Genomic DNA, 12,587 nt, shown 5'->3' with positions numbered 1-12,587 from the left:
ATGAAGGTGACTCAGCCGTTGGCGTTGCCTGTGAGTTAGTGGGCATATATTTGTTTGAGGATTTTGTGCACAGTATGGCACAACCCTAAATTAGTATATATTGTGCAACGAATAACAGCACTCGGTAACGACTGAGAAAGAAACACTTTGTCCCCAGCCCACAGCAGTGCAACACAAAGACAAAAACACATCCAAGAGCTACAAGAAAATATATATTCAAACTAACACATATATCTAAACTAAACAACAAAAAAACAAACAAACAAAAATCACTGTCCAAGAGCGTGAACGCCAGCCAGGATGGCTGGGAACTGCCGGTCTGCATGTGCTAGCAGTTAGCTTAGCCTGCCCCGCTTCCACGTCCTGGCAGACCGCCCGCGGTGTTTCATCTTCGGGGCACAGCTCCAGGCAGGGCCGTGGTCCCTGGGCCCACAGGATGCCGCAGACCAGACTCCCCCAGCTGATCCAACGCCAGCTCTCCCAGCCATCAAACGAGCACACAAACTTAGATGCAGACGTGGACAAAGACACTGTATGGACGATACTGGGTGAGGCTGCCGCAAACCTGAATTTGTGCCGCCATCGTCCCACTGAAGATGGTAAGCGATGCCATCTTCATCAAGTAGGGCTGCCTACTTGATGAAGCTTCATCAAGCTGCCATCAAGTAGGGCAAGTGCCTACTTGTCCTGAAGGAGGCACCGGAAAACATGAAGTAGATGTGCAATCTAAAAACAGGGTGGGTGTGGGCCTGAAAGGTGCTATGATTAGGTTTTAGAGGACAATGATGTCGTGCTGTCTTACCACCCACCAGTATCACTTGAATGAACCCAAACTCATGTAGAGACAGGCCTTTGAATGCAGTTCAACCAATATGTCCCAATATGAATTCAAATGTCCTTTTATTTAATTTCTTTTATGTTTCTAATACTTTTACCTTTCATGGACTATTTTATACATGTTTTTTTTTGTGGTCATGATCTGTGTGAGCACCCCCCGTCGAGACAAATTTCCTTCATCTGATTCTGAATTCTTATTCCTGCCCCCATCCCCCTTCAAGAGGGGGGGGGGTGATGAGGGGTGGTGGTAAATATACTTACTGTATAAATATAGTCAAACGCTTCGAAGTGACACCGATGAAAGCCGTCTTTATAAAGTACATCTTTCAACCTGCCCATGTGATTTTTGTCAACGCTTTTTGCAAGCTCCCTCGCAACCGGACGTAAATAGGCAAGCATGCACACAAAAATCTACTGAACAATAATTCGCCAAGGGACATTTCAAAATCTTTTCCATCGGAAAATGAACAAAGGGGCATGAGATAAAAAAACCTCAATAACAGGGAGTCTGTCAGGAAACAGGAAACGTAGACTTTGGCATGCCAATGCACCAAATTCCCCTGGTAAAACGAAGACTCGCTGAAACTCTGCTCTCTTTCGTCTCAAAACCTCCAATAATTTTAGTGTACGGATGAGAAGTCGCCTCGATTTTGTCATTTGAATGAGTTTGTTAGTAAAACTTGACAAATGACTAGGTGTCTGGTTGTACAGTATGCGGAGAACACACAGTAAAGGGGTGTGTTGAGTAAATTGTTTCAAACAATAGGAAGCCCGTGAGACTTTTCCACAGATTTGGCTGCTGGTACTTTCAGGCACTGTCTGTTCAGCATCATGTTGTTGCAAGTCTGGTTTTATGAGAACACTGCCCCCCCCCCCCTTTGGTTGGGCTATGAGGAAATCTGTGAAGGCGGTGCTAGTACTTTTCCCAGTCTAAATCTCATACCAGCTCTTACGGCTTCTCTTTTGCAAGAAACTTTTACTTGAGGATTACCCTGAGAAGGCAGCACCGAGGCTCGCTGCGTATCTTCGGCAAACCCACCAAATTCTTCCAAGGTATGATGTTTATTTTAAGATGGGATTGAAAAATGCAATGATGGTATGATAATGTGCGGACAGTTCATATGCATGATCACCACGGTGAAAAGTTGGTGCAGTTGCATGGCAGTGCAGTGTCTGGTTGTGTGAGAGAAGTGGGACGCCCTCCTGAGGTGCTACAGGCTGGATGGACTCCACTCAAGACAAGCAACATGTGAAAGTACAGACTGTACTGATGCTGTGCTAACTAGTACACCACCCATCCACTCCATCCATTATCCAAGCCTCATATCCCACTCAGGGTTGGGGGGATGCTGGAGCCTATCCCAGCAGTCATTGGGCGGCAGGCGGGGAGACACCATGGACAGGCCGCCCGTCCATCACAGACTGGTACACTATGTGCTAGTTTAACTGGATCCAGGCGGGGTGGGCCTTGTCTTGTCCTCAAACGCCCCCCCCCCCAACAGCTTTCTAAACCTCTGTTATATTACTGCTCCTGAAATGACTTAAGTACTTGCAGCTTTTTGACCGCGATACAACTGAACACGACACCTGGGTACGTTTTGAAGATGCAAAGCTGACTATCAATATGTCAGGAAAACAGAAAGAAAGGGGGAAAACACAATAATGATGCTTTTTTATTGAAAGTGTATTTCTAATTTCAAGAGTTGAAACACTTTAAATGTTAAAAGCTTTGTTTCCTGGTGCTGCCAGAGACGGGTGGCAACAGCACTAAGGTAATCCGTGCAGTTGTGCAAGAGGTGTGTTCAGCATGCAGGTTTCCAAATATCTTTTGCGTGATCTCACCATCGACTTTTGCGTCGAGGATATATACTTGTTCAGCTGCACGCTGTTCGATGTTGCATCTTCTGTTCCTCTGTTCAAAAGCATCTTCAGCTCACGCCATATCTTCTTGATTTCAGGTCAAACTGTGTTATTTGTTTCTATTTTGCAAGTGACGCTTTCTGGTGTTTCCAGGTTTAACTCGTGATCGGGATTTCCTCAGTGGTTTTATGAACATCTGTATACACTTCTCAAACCATTGCTGCAATCTTAACAGGCTCTCATTTGACACAGGCATCTCGTTAGAGAGTAACTCAGAGAGAGAAGAGACCAAAAAAAAAACCCCCCAAAAACAAACCGAGAGACATGGCTGACCCATGGCAGGAATCATTCGACCATGCTGTTGCTGTCGCCCGGAAAGCTGGGGAGGTGAGTCACAGACAAGGTTTTACAGACATGTGCTTCCGCTCATCTGACTTAACATTTCTAATGCCTGCGGGCCGACTGTCAGAGAATTTACAGACTTAAGGCTGCCTGAGGCCTGTCATGACAAGTTCCTGAAATTTGGTATCTACCCAGCTACCTGTCTGTCTGTCTTTGTCTGTTTTTTTTTTGTATAATTCACGTGTTAGTTCTGTATATCGGATACTTTATTCCAATGGGAAGACGCTGGCAAAAGAAACTTACCAGCAATGCTCTATGTGGGCAGGTAATTAGGAACGCTCTGCAGAATGAGGTGAAGGTTATGACGAAGAGCTCATCGGTGGATCTCGTCACGCAGACGGACCAGAGGGTGGAGAAAATCATCATCAGCTCCGTTAAAGAAAAGTTCCCCAATCACAGGTTAGACTCCTGCACCTGCACACACACACACACACACACACACACACACACACACACACACACGCACACACACAAAAGCACAGTTGTTTGCTGAAGTACCCCCGATCCCTTGGTTTCTCTATGATCCAGCTTCATTGGGGAGGAGTCCGTAGCAGCTGGCCTGCCGTGTATATTGACTGACAACCCTACATGGATCATAGACCCTGTGGATGGCACCACAAACTTCGTGCACGGGTAACATCTCCTAAGCAGTGATTTAACACGAACATTTTGAATTTCACATTAAAATCCGCTCAGACGCGGCCTAGGGTTAAGTGTACTGTTGTAAAAACCTTCAGCAGGACACCTCTCTGATTGAAGCGTTGCTTTTTGAAGCTACCAGTCTCTATTTGATGTCTAGCATTATATTGTCCATTTATTCATATCTGCAACACGTTCTGACGTTTGTGTGAAACTATACTCACTCACAGGTTCCCTTTTGTGGCAGTGTCTATTGGGTTTGCTGTAAATAAAGCGGTATGTCAAAATCCACTCCGATGAAAGTTTGCTGTCAATACAAAGTGACAGATCTGTGTCCTGTGTATCAGACCACATCCCTGGGACACGATGTTCAAAGAGCAATATTTGTGTTTTCAGCTGGAGTTCGGTGTGGTGTATAGCTGCTTAGAAGACAAGATGTACACAGGAAGGAAGGGAAAGGGAGCTTTCTGTGATGGAGAAAGACTGCAGGTTTCTGATGTGACAGGTAGTCATGAGATGCTGTGGTGTGTGTGTGTGTTGCTGTATAATGTTAGACACCCCACCTCACCCATGACAACATGTTGAGGTTAAAACATATGTTGTTGTGGCAGAGATCAAGAAGTCTATGATCATCAGTGAGCTTGGATCTAACAGGGATAAAGAAAGAGTTACCAAGATCTTCTCCACCATGCAGAAGATCCTCTGCATCCCTGTGCACGGGTGAGTGATCCCGCTTGCTTCTACAGTTTGGTAATCTCTCTCAACAGATTCTAGTAGGCATGGGACAAGATTTTGGTATCTGAAGCGTTGGTTGAAGCTGGTTTCTTAATCTTCTTGTTGGGTTTTATTGGCGGTTGGCATCCAAAATGTGCATTACCGCCACCTACTGAAATGTAAGAACTTCGTACACCCAAACTGATCTCAATCACGACATTGTCCAGTTTATATCCCAGACCCGGTCTGAGTTCATGCAGATCCTTCCTGCAGTGCAACGTCTTGATCGTTTCCAGATTAAAAAAAACTTTTTTTTCAAATATCTCCTGGCAGCGTCCATCACCGTCTTGACACTTTCCTACTTCCTGTTTATTGCAGCGGCGCAATTTATGACCACGGAAACTTGCCTTGCCTTGTTGAAGGACATTATATAATAAAGATCCATGAAGACCCCCCCAAAAATGAATAAAAATATGTCCATGGCAATAAATGTCAAAAAAGATTTACTTGCCCAGCGTACTGGTTTCCGCTTTATTCTGAGTATTGACCAATCACGTTTGAGTAGGCGGGGACATGCTTTGGTTGCATGTCGGTAAATCCGCTGGAGGAGCGGAAGAGGCGGAAGCGTAGGCCGCAATGTCGTCTGGACTTAAAACACCTACAAAAAGTGTCGAAGTTTGTGTATAATGTGGCGAAACGTTTGACTCGTGTCGACAGCTTGTGAAACAATCCGGTCGTAGGCGTCGTCTCAAATTGCTAATCCGACTGTAAACAATGACGGGAAGTCTTCATAGCAACCGGAAGCGCGCGGCCAGCGGCTACACCGGAAGCCCCGAAATTGTTGGCCGTTCAATATATCGATCTGTCGAATCGATATGTTTATTCTCATTTCGCTCTCTGTCTCTCGATATAGGCTGCGTGGCTCAGGGACAGCGGCCACTAACATGTGCCTGGTTGCGTCTGGAGCTGTGGAGGCCTTCTTTGAGATTGGGATCCATTGCTGGGATATTGCCGCCGGAGCCGTTATAGTCACAGAAGCTGGAGGGGTGTTACTCGATGTCGATGGTGTGTAGTGCTTTGAAATTCTCACAGAATTATAACCCTATAAAAAAATTATATGCTGTGCCACTTTGATATTGGATGGTTTCCCTACTGTGATGCGGGTGCATATATGCGCTTCATCCATATATACTTAGTCCCTCACCGTAATAGATTTTCCTTGTCTCGATGCAGGTGGGCCTTTTGACCTTATGTCTCGGAGGATGGTTTCAGCAAACAACAAAACTATTGCCGATCGAATCATCAAGGAAATTGACATATTTGAAGCGGAGAGGGATGATGCTCCAAAGAAGAAATGAGAGGATTTGTCTACCCGGTTACATTGAATTAGATCATTGAAGCACATTTTTTTTTGCATTATAGGTGGCATTTTTACATTTTCAAGATAATTCTGTGTTTATAATGGTGTACATCCAAGAGAGTACAGCAGTAGCTGAAGTCAATATTCATTCAGATATGGAATAAACCACATATAACTTAAATGACATCATTATCCTCAATGCTTAATGTTGGATTACAGCTCTCTTTTTTTAAGCCAAAATTTCTTGTATGTTATTTCCACAACCATACTAATTGAACATGAGATAAAGCAATTGAATGCCCTGTATTGTCTGAATAAAGTTACTGTACCGTCACCGTCGTTGTTCCAATTTACATACTGAGTGTGTTTCAGAGGACATCGGTGATAATTTTTAATTAAAGAAAATCACTTCAAGTCAATTACCAATTATGGAAAGCTCAAGGTGTGTGCTTATGCAATTACATATGTCCTTGTGTGTGTGCTCATAGCTAACTAGCTACGCAGCTTATGCGGCATGTAAATACAACCGAAATATTAGTGTTTCTGTCGTCTGACACAATTTCCAACCCTGCCACACCATTATAACCAAAAATAGACTCTTAAGAGCAACAGATTTAATGAAGGCATGGTTGCTTTGACTGGCAATCCAATCAGGTAATCAACTATTTCTTTGCCCATTTCACATTAGTTTAATGTGTAATTGCCTTAATGGCAGACACATTCCACCAGCAAGATTACCCTCATTAAGACGCAGCAGTTCTCGCTAACTCGAGGTCGAGATTCACAAACCGCAGTCCTGCCAAGCATCATATAATTAATACTGAGACAGCTAAGATTACTACTATTTGCTTTTAAGACCCACTCAGCGGTTGCATGCAAGCGTCGTGATTATTTAACCAAACGGCCACTAGAGGGCAGTGATCTCTCAGCAATGGCTTTCATACGTTTCGAGCTGCCCTTGTTTACTTTGGTCGCTGAACTCGCAGTATAGTTGATGAACGTTTGAAATATATAGACTTTGCTTTAGTTGCAGTTAATAATCGGAGTTTAATGTCGCAGCGTCCTCCCTTTATGTGCCATCAGCTACAGCCTGAAGGTGTGAAAGGAGCGAAGGGAGAGACGGGTTCAGATGTCTTTTTTTTTCCTTTCCTGCTGGCTCTGACTCACAGAAGCTGTAGAAATGCAGGCCTCGGTTCTCCCTTGTTGTACTTTATATTGATCTTTTCTTCTCCCCCCCCCTCCCTTTTTTTTAAGCACTGAAGTCCAGACCTGAAAAGGCAACATTAGGCAGTGGTAAGTGAAATTGTTGGAAGCAGTCATGAACACCGAAGAGTTTCCTCTTGGTGATGAAGAGTGACGGAAGAGAAGACTTGGGAGGTTTGTACGTGGCAACAACACCAACCAAATCAATGCCAATGACAAAAACGCCAGAGGCAACAGCAATCACAATACGGCAAACAAAACAAAAAGAAGTATAACAAAAACAAGAACTTCAACACCAGTGAGCCGTGGCGATGATGAAGATGACGATGATGATGATGATGATCAGAAACGGACGGTGACAGTGATGATGGCAACCAGCAACAACGGCAACGTATCTAAGGTGAGACAAGGTCAAGCAAAGCAAGACGTATAAATTACCCTGGAGCCAAGGGCAGGTCACCCATCAGCATAGCAAGAGGAAGGGGGTGGGGAGGGAGGGTGGGTGAGTGATGGGGGGGGGGTAGCGCTGAAGCTATTACACACATTTCTACCTTGGCTTTTTACCATCCTCTCATCCTTACTGAGTGAGAGTGATTTCCACAAATGCTTTTGAAGTGTTGCTATTAAAGCATGGATATCTACGTCTGGAATTGTGCCACTATACATCTGTCACCTCCGCGTGTGCGTCTGTAGTGGAGATGCAGTCTGTGATGTTGTGTGAGATGCTATGCCTTTCAAATAACAAAATCAGTTTGCTTGTTCCCCGCAGACACGACTCCCTGTCACATTGTGTGGTGTGCAGTGCTAGAAGTGGTACGCGGCGTAAACGTGTGTGTGTGTGTGTGTGTGCGCCTGATTTTATTAAATAAGCACAACGTGGCATCGATGGTATAAATAGGAGGCGAGCTGGGCCGAGAGGTAACTGTACTCGTGCTCAGGTTTCCTTGGAGCAGAAGTTTGGCAGGTTGCTCTTCATAGGGAAAGCACGGTGAGTGTCAGACATCCTTACCTCGCACCATCAGACGCGTCTCCGTTCTGCAAATGTGGGACGACAGTGCACTAAATGTTGGTTTTTTCTGTTACTTGGCAAGCACAGCGATACAACTGAAGATGTGTTCATTCACAATCGAATCCGTGTGTCAGTTGAAGTCCTCTTTTGAATAAGCCAAATCCTAAATCTACCAGGAGCTGTTCAACGGTGAGAATATTTCTCATACAAGATATTTCACGTGAATGTAAACAAAACGTATGCGACTGAACGTCGATATCAACTACTGGAAAGTAATCACTGACTCTCAACTGTGATGATGCCTTAGAGACTGGAACACGAGAACATCTGTAAGAGGCGAATGTTGTGGGAAAAAACTGACAAATGGGGAGAAATGAGACAGAGAGAGAGAGACAGAGAGAGAGAGACAGGCTGAGAGAAAGACAGATAGAGACAGACAGACCGAGAAACACAGACAGCAAAAGAGAGACAGACAGAGTGAGACAGACAGAGAGAGTGAAACAGACCGACAGAGACAGACAGATACAGAGACAGACAGATAGACTGAGAGAGAGACAGACTGAGAGACAGAGAGACAGACAGACAGACTGAGAGAGAGAGACAGGGACACAGAGAGAGAGAGACAGAACAAGAGAGACAGACTGAGAGACAGACAGAGATGGACAGACAGCGAGACAGAGACGGAGTCTGACAGAGAAAGAGACAGACAGACAGACAGACAGACAGACAGACAGAGAGACAGACAGAGAAACAGTCAGAGAGATGGCGAGACAGACAGAGACAGACAGAAAGATAGATTGAGAGACAGAGACAGACAAACAGACAGACCAACAGACAAACTGAGAGAGAGAGAGATAGACAGACAGGCAGAGACACATAGAGAGACAGGCAGAGGCACAGAGAGAGACAGACAGAGAAACAGAGACAGAGACAGTGAGACAGACAGAGAGAGAGACAAAGAAAGAGACAGAGAGAGACAGACAGAGAAAGAGACAGAGAGACAGACAGAGAAAGAGACAGACAGAGAGACAGAGAGAGACAGACAAAGAGGGAACGAGACAGACAGACAGACAGAGTGAGTGTGACAGAGTGAGAGAGAGCAGGGGAGCAAGAGAGAGAGAGAGGGAGAGAGTGAGAGGGAGGGAGAGAGAGAAAGCTAGTGAAAGCAGAGAAACAGTGACTAACAAACGGAGACAGACACAGAGACAGAGAAACAGATAGGCGTGCAGAGAAATGATGGGAGACAAAAATAGAGAGAGGGAGAGAGAGAGAAAGGAAGGGGAAGGGAGTGGAAGCAGCAGAAAAGCCTAGAGATATCCACTAAGAAGTGCACCTTTCTGCTTCAGTAGAGCCAGAAACAAAGCAGGCAGCATGTGATGGAGTCCAGAGATCCTTGTGGGCCCAGCATTTAAAGCTATTGTAAACACCCAAACTTTAAAGGACAACTCTTTGGTTTTTTCTGTTTGGTTGGTTTTTTTTGTTCTACAACCTGGGTCTTACCTTCTCAGATGTTGCCACTGTGCATATCAGTTATATCATTTGACTCCCCTGAATCTTGAGATTTTGGATACAGGACCATCGCTACACACAGCTTTACAAATACATCTTACCAGCAACGCAAGCCTTAAACCTGTGCTGTCAACAACAACAACAAAGTGCCTCAGTTAGCCTGTGTACATCATTTCCCATTATCTATGACTTTATCTACAACTCAGTTACGTTGTCCAGGTAGTTTATCGCTGGTCGCTACTGCATAGTATGCTGTGTTAGATGCCCATTCCTGCAAGCTGAACCAGGAAGTAGCTCGGGAATGCAATCAGCCATTGATAATATTGGACGGTTTGAGCAATAATTTGTAACTTGCCCCTGCACCAGAGATGTGGTTCGAGATAAGATGCTGTTGTGACGCTGTGTCTAGTGGAGTTAAATGAGATGTACAGTGGCAAACAGTACAAAAATGATTCAGGTTGGGAAAAGAATGATTTATCCTTTAACACCAATGCAAACACCCCCAATCAAGTGATTAAAGTGGGAGGCAATTAATTACGTCCTTATTATCATTAGCCATTAACACCACCAGTGACCCTTTGCTGCTTCCAGTGCGTCACACAGTACAGAAAAAAAACCCATCATGGTGCCCTTGGTTATATTTTTTTTCTTTTTTTTATGATTTGCAAGGGATTAAACTTTACCTGAACACGCTGATCTCCTCTGTTCCACTCCTCTAGTTATCTTTTTGTGCTCCTCCCCGCCTTCTTTTATGTCGGTCTGTTTGACTCATTTTATGCAAAGCATCTGAGGCAAAGCCAAAGAAATTAGTTTGTCCTGGCCAGCAGCCATATTGACTTGGGGCTCCCAGTCCCAGTTGTTTTTGATGCACTATTACGCTAATATAAAAGTTGAGACAGATTTCATCCAAGCATGTGTTCAGATGCACTTATGTTTCCTGTCTGGAACAGATCGATGTTCATAATCCTCCCCGGGTAAATGAATGAATGGTCAAGCCAGTCTAATAAATTCCAGAGATGGAAATTTCATATAGTGAGTTTTTGTCTGTGTGTGTACATGTACGCCGCGTGCGCGCGCGCGCACGTGTGTGGTCGCGTTCAGCTATATTTCAGAGGACTCGTTTTAGTTTTTAACCATAAGGGCTTCTCACCTCTTCCATGGGCCATGTTATGGTGAGGTCTGGGGTTAAGGTTAGAATTAGATTTAAATCAAGGTTAGGGTAAGGCTTAAAGTTAGGTATGTAGCCCTCATGGTTGAGGTTAAGGTTAGCGAATTTAGTCAAAGATTGTCTCCGCAAATATAACGTGACGTGGTCAATTTATGGACTTCCCAGCAAACCGTTCAGAGCTAGCTAGCAAGCTTTTCATGTCCGTAAAACTAGCCAATTATAACAGACATAAATTAGCATTACTTTCAATTTATTTGTCATAAAAGCGATCTTAGCTATTTGCCTACTCTTTGCCCTCACGGTGGGAAACAGCCTGCTGTCTAATACAACTTCTCTCATAACGTCCCCATTCCCTTCCACCACACCCCCGCTATCTGTAACAGATATGCCCGTTTTTAACATGTTCAGTATCCCACAACATAACCAAAACATTAACGCTCTTCAGTTGCATCGTGGGTAATATGCAAATGAACCCCCTGACTTCGAGCAGGAACACTCCAGTAGAATTCGCCACACTAGGAAGCCATAGATGTGTGTGTGCGTGTGTGTGTGTGTGTGTGTGTGTGTGTGTGTGTGTGTGTGTGTGTGTGTGTGTGTGAATCACATGTGTCAAAACCCAATGGGATGTGTACTTTGAATTAATAGCGATCTTAACACCGGAGTCACATGAACATAAACACAAAATCAATGGTTATAGATACAAGTAACAGCCTTTGGAGCCATCCTTACATTTATGCCGTCATCCCCTGTAAGGCTTCCCTGTTTAGCGGTCTATTTTCTCAACAGCTTGATCACTCTCTGTTGTATCGTCTGTCCGTGCTTATCGATCTCCTGAACACATAGTCGGTCTTTTCTTCTGAAAATCTGAAACCTGGGTTCGACTTATGCGGGAGCCAGTGGGAGCCGGGCTGCTCCCATGACAGCAGTAAACTCATACGCCTGTGGGCATCGCTGATACATCACCAACAACCTTTTTTTTTAAATCACAAATAACGCGTCTTTCAGTGTAATGAGTGTTACTTACGTCAACGAGACTAATAGACTAAAGGACACGTGTTTTCCACGCACCATATTCGCTGGTGAATGCCGCTCGTGAACGCGTGAATCTCGAGTCGCTATCATGCCACCTAGAGGCGCAGTGCAGTATTGCGAGCCGTAAACGTTCGAACACATTTAGAAGAATAGGCCGCTGCCCAAGCCATTGAAACTGTTGCTGTTGTTGTTGCTGTTGTTGTTGTTGTTGTTGTTGTTGTTGCAGTATGGCAGACACCCCGGGCAGCTTCGGTGTGTTGCAGTCTGCCTGATACAACTGTAGCAAGTAGTGGGCTGCTGCTGCTGCTGCACACACGTGTGTTCTCCTGGATCGCCACCTTGTCGTGATGGAGAAGCTTGCGTGTACTGATGATCCCACGAGCGATGCCGCCCGGAGCTTGGGCTCCTGGTAGGGTCGCTCAAGGCGGTGGGTCAGGGGGGAGGTGCCAGACGCAGCGCGATCCAACAAAGACCGCAACGGTGGAACTGGCGGAAGACAATGCCAGTGATGTGAAGGCGGATGAAGGCTGCAACAGGGGGTGGTCCCCGGTCATCTTGGTTCTCCATGCCACTGGACTCTGGCCATCCCCTGCCAATGACCGTGTGGGGGCTGCAGGCGCATCAGCCACCCTACGTAAAAAGCTGTCACGCACAGGCGTCCTCCCGCAAGGATACCCACAAGGAGGACAGTCATACTCGACCCCGAGTGATCGCTGATGATGATGATGATGTGTGTGTGTGTGTGTGTGTGTGTGTGTGTGTGTGTGTGTGTGTGTGTGTGTGTGTGTGTGTGTGTGTGTGTGTGTGTGTGCGAAATTGTTGGACCACGTAATGAGCAGTGAAGCCCCCCCCCC

The 12,587-nt window shown here is 45.3% G+C and overlaps 1 protein-coding gene across 1 annotated transcript; it reads left to right on the top strand.

Moving 5' to 3' along the window:
• The first annotated feature begins 1,732 nt into the window (after positions 1-1,732).
• On the top strand, positions 1,733-6,146 carry LOC130129765 (inositol monophosphatase 1-like). Its single transcript, XM_056299400.1, has 9 exons — positions 1,733-1,890; positions 2,950-3,084; positions 3,365-3,498; positions 3,628-3,732; positions 3,969-4,014; positions 4,135-4,243; positions 4,350-4,458; positions 5,366-5,517; positions 5,686-6,146. Exons 2-9 carry the CDS (start codon positions 3,022-3,024, stop codon positions 5,808-5,810), a joined length of 843 nt encoding a protein of 280 aa, XP_056155375.1. The 5' UTR covers positions 1,733-1,890; positions 2,950-3,021; the 3' UTR covers positions 5,811-6,146.
• The last annotated feature ends 6,441 nt before the right edge of the window (positions 6,147-12,587 follow it).

Source organism: Lampris incognitus, chromosome 19, assembly GCF_029633865.1.
Source record: "Lampris incognitus isolate fLamInc1 chromosome 19, fLamInc1.hap2, whole genome shotgun sequence".
Classification (NCBI taxonomy): domain Eukaryota; kingdom Metazoa; phylum Chordata; class Actinopteri; order Lampriformes; family Lampridae; genus Lampris; species Lampris incognitus.
Note: the sequence above shows the minus strand (reverse complement) of the source record. Positions and strands in the feature narration are given on the sequence as shown.